Raw genomic sequence first — 3,529 nt, 5'->3', positions numbered from 1 at the left:
GGCTCAAACCTGTAATCCCAGCACTCTGGGAGGGTGACGCAGGCAGATCACCTGAGGTCGGGAGTTCCAGACCAGCCTGACCTACAGAAATCCTATCTCTACTAAAAATACAAAATCAGCTGGGCGTGGTGGCACATGCCTGTAATCCCAGCTACTTAGGAGGCTGAGGCAGGAGAACCGCTTGAACCCAGAAGGCCGAGGTTGCAGCGGGCCAAGATCGCACCATTGCACTCCAGCATGGGCAACAAGAGCAAAACTCTATCAAAAACTAACATTAAAAAAATAAAGAAGGCCCTTTACCCAGTGCCACTCGCTTCAGACACAACAAAGGCAGACACAACTCCGACCCTCGCTCTCATGGCAGCTGGGCCACCTGGCAACACCCTCAGTCACTTAAAGAAGGTTCTTTTCTTTTTATTTTTGCAATATCCCATACAAAAGCAATAGAAACAAAACAGTCTTAAGAAGTTTACAATTGAATATTTGAACAGAAAATCTGTACACATTATCATTTACAGCAATTTTACATGGTAAATTAACTGATTGTTTTAAAATGTTCTTTCTAAATCGCTCTGCTCTGCTGCCCTAACTCTTGGAGTATTCTAAAGAATCTAACTAGTGCTATTTACAAGTACCAAATTAAGACCATATAACTTACATAAAACCCATTAGTTTAATAGCTCAATTTAACAATGTCTGACTTCAGAGTGCTGTTATGACATACTGGTAAAAGGCCAAAAACTAAGTTTCCATAAAGATATTAAAGGTGTCTGAGAATACTTTGATGCCTATAAAAGTAGCTGACTCTCAATTGGTCCCATGGATTACACGGTTAAATCCAAAACAGTCCATCTGACAAGCAGCAACTGAAGTGCCTGTGGAAAACCAGTTAAGTAGACCTGTCAGCTTACCCTGGAGGACAACAGGGATTATGCAATTAAGCTTGCTGGAAGATTGCTTCAAGTACACTTTCTTGGATTTAGCGCCATTTACAATTTAAAACATGCAAAATACACTCACTATACATAAAATTAATGTTTCTTATTAATGTTTCTTAAGAAAGTAAGGCAAAAATAATTCATCATGAGATAATGGACTACTAACAGAGAAACCACCAGGTATAAGTGCACACACATGCTTGGTGCCTGGCCAGCCTTCCACCTAGTCGGGGAGGAGCTGTTTCTCTTCGTGGCCGCCAGGTGGCAGTTAGCTCATGGCCGAGAAGTCTCTCAAGGGTTCAGTTAAACAAGCTTCCAAATCAAACTCGTCCTCCACTTGACTGTCCATATGTCTAACCTTGGTGGGTGTGCCAGAGTACACATCCTGGAAAACAGAAGCATGGGTCAGCTGACATTCATCTCACCCTGAAAACAGGGACCACTTCCTACACCCCCACAGCTTATGTGGTAAATCATGTGACGTAATGCACAGCAAGGTGTACACTTCACGTGCAACTGAGATTTTAATAGTGACACTGCAAAGAGAAACCACATGTACTATTTACAAGACACTGAAGTTTAGATGTACACACATTTTATTTTTATTTTGTAGAGATGGAGTATATGTTGGCCAGACTGGTCTAGAACTCCTGGGCTCAAGCAATCCTCCTGCCTTGGTTGGCCTCCCATTGTGCTGGGATTATAGGAAGGAGTCACTAGTTACTGCACCTGGCCATGTACATAGTTTATAAGCACAGAAAGAATTCTAAAAGCCTAGACAACACCACAAATAGTGGCTGTCTCAGGACAGGAGACAGCATTTAAATCGATACATTTTAAAACTGTTTTCTTTTGAGACAGAGTCTCACTCTGTCACTTAGGCTGGAGGGCAGTGGTGCAATCTCGGCTCATTGCCACCTCTGCCTCCCAGGTTCAAGTGATTCTCCTGCCTCAGCCTCCTGAGTAGCTGGGATTACAGGCCTGCACGACCACACCCGGCTAGTTTTTGTATTTTTAGTAGAGACGGGGTTTCACCATTGTTGGCCAGGTTGGTCTTGAACTCCTGACTTCAGGTGATCTGCTGGCCTCAGCCTCCCAAAGTGCTGGGATCACAGGCGTGAGCCACTGTGCCCAGCAGACGGTTTTTTTCTTTTTTTTTCTTTTGAGTCAGTCTTGCTCTGTTGCCCAGGCTGGAGTGCAGTGGTGCGATCTCAGCTCACTGAAACATCCACCTCCTGGGTTCGAGCTACTCTCCCGCCTCAGCCTCCTGAGTAGCAGAGACTACAGGCACCCACCATCATGCCCGGCTAATATTTGTATTTTGAAGAAACAGGGTTTCACCATGTTGGCCAGGTCTTGAATTCCTGACCTCAGAGGATCTGCCCGCCTTGGCCTCCCAAAGTGCTGGGATTACAGGCGTGAGTCACCGTGCCCAGCCCAGACTTCAGTTTGTAAGGCAGCAAGGCAGCACGTGTTAACAATTCACCTGCGACCCCCAAGCTGAAAGACTCATCCAAAGAAAGTACTTACAAAGTCGTCCTGAGAGCTGGTCTGGGGCTCGGAGCTGCTTTCTGCAGATTCAAGGTCTACAGGGTGTCTGTTAAACGAAATCCAATAGGTGCATCAGGCACTAACTTAACAAACCCAGGAGATGGGGCGCAGCTGAATTCAAGTCCGTTCGCTACAGACAAACCCCACCCATATGGTACAGCCACAACTGTTGTGTGAGCCTAGGGGACACGCCACAGACAGTGTCCCCTAGGCTCCCTGAGAGGTCAGCTTTCAGTGACTATTTGACAGACTTAACCCTAGCCCAATCAATCCAGCAGAGAGAAAGCTGGTGGCAATGAGAAGCAGCAAAAAGATCTGCTGGGCTCACCACACAAGCATCCTTGGAAACAGAAGCACTCATAAGCCCAATTTTTGAGGGGGAGAAACAAGCACTGTGAACATACTATGCATCATCACTAATTTTTTCCAAGTTTGTACTCAGAGAATGGGACACTAGTGTCACACTGGGGAAAAAAACCCAAATGACATCTGTCAGGATAAACTGGTTAAGTCACTTACAAATCGTTTCAAAGATGCCAGTCTCTAACATAAATTTCCCAGCACAGAGGAGAAACTCAATTGTTTGTTTAAAACATGTGTCTGAGAAAGGGAGAGGCTCAGGACCAGAGGGGAGCTGAGAAGAAACCCCACATAGAAGGAGGGAGGTACAAGATCATTCTCTCTACCTTCCTGGTCAGCAGGTATTCCCATGATGCAGCAAAAGTTCAGGCCTGAGACATTTCAACTAGGCACAAGTTTAAAAGTCAACAGGGCTGGGAGCAGTGGCTCACGCCTGTAATCCCAGCACTTTGGGAGGCTGAGGCGGGCAGATCACAAGGTCAGGAGTTTCAGACCAGCCTGACCAACATGGTGAAACCCTGTCTCTACTAAAAATACAAAAAAAAGCCCGGCGTGGTGGTGCGTGCCTATAATCCCAGCTACTCAGGAGGCTGAGACAGGAGAACCACTTGAACCCAGGAGGTGGAGGTTGCAGTGAGCTGAGATCACACCACTGTACTCCAGCCTGGGTGACAGAGCAT

The 3,529-nt window shown here is 46.1% G+C and overlaps 1 protein-coding gene across 1 annotated transcript in view; it reads right to left on the bottom strand.

Annotated features, from left to right (window-relative positions):
- Positions 1-398: 398 nt before the first annotated feature.
- Positions 399-3,529, bottom strand: part of SLBP (stem-loop binding protein) — a 22,328-nt gene continuing 19,197 nt past the window's right edge. The window contains exons 5-6 of the mRNA XM_011970875.1: positions 2,469-2,535; positions 399-1,323 (exon numbers count right to left, since the gene is read on the bottom strand). Coding sequence (XP_011826265.1) covers positions 1,207-1,323; positions 2,469-2,535 — 184 coding nt within the window. The 3' untranslated portion in view covers positions 399-1,206. The remainder of the gene's footprint in view (positions 1,324-2,468; positions 2,536-3,529) is intronic.

Source organism: Mandrillus leucophaeus, unplaced genomic scaffold (genome assembly GCF_000951045.1).
Source record: "Mandrillus leucophaeus isolate KB7577 unplaced genomic scaffold, Mleu.le_1.0 Scaffold98, whole genome shotgun sequence".
In the NCBI taxonomy this organism is placed as follows: Eukaryota; Metazoa; Chordata; class Mammalia; order Primates; family Cercopithecidae; genus Mandrillus; species Mandrillus leucophaeus.
Note: the sequence above shows the minus strand (reverse complement) of the source record. Positions and strands in the feature narration are given on the sequence as shown.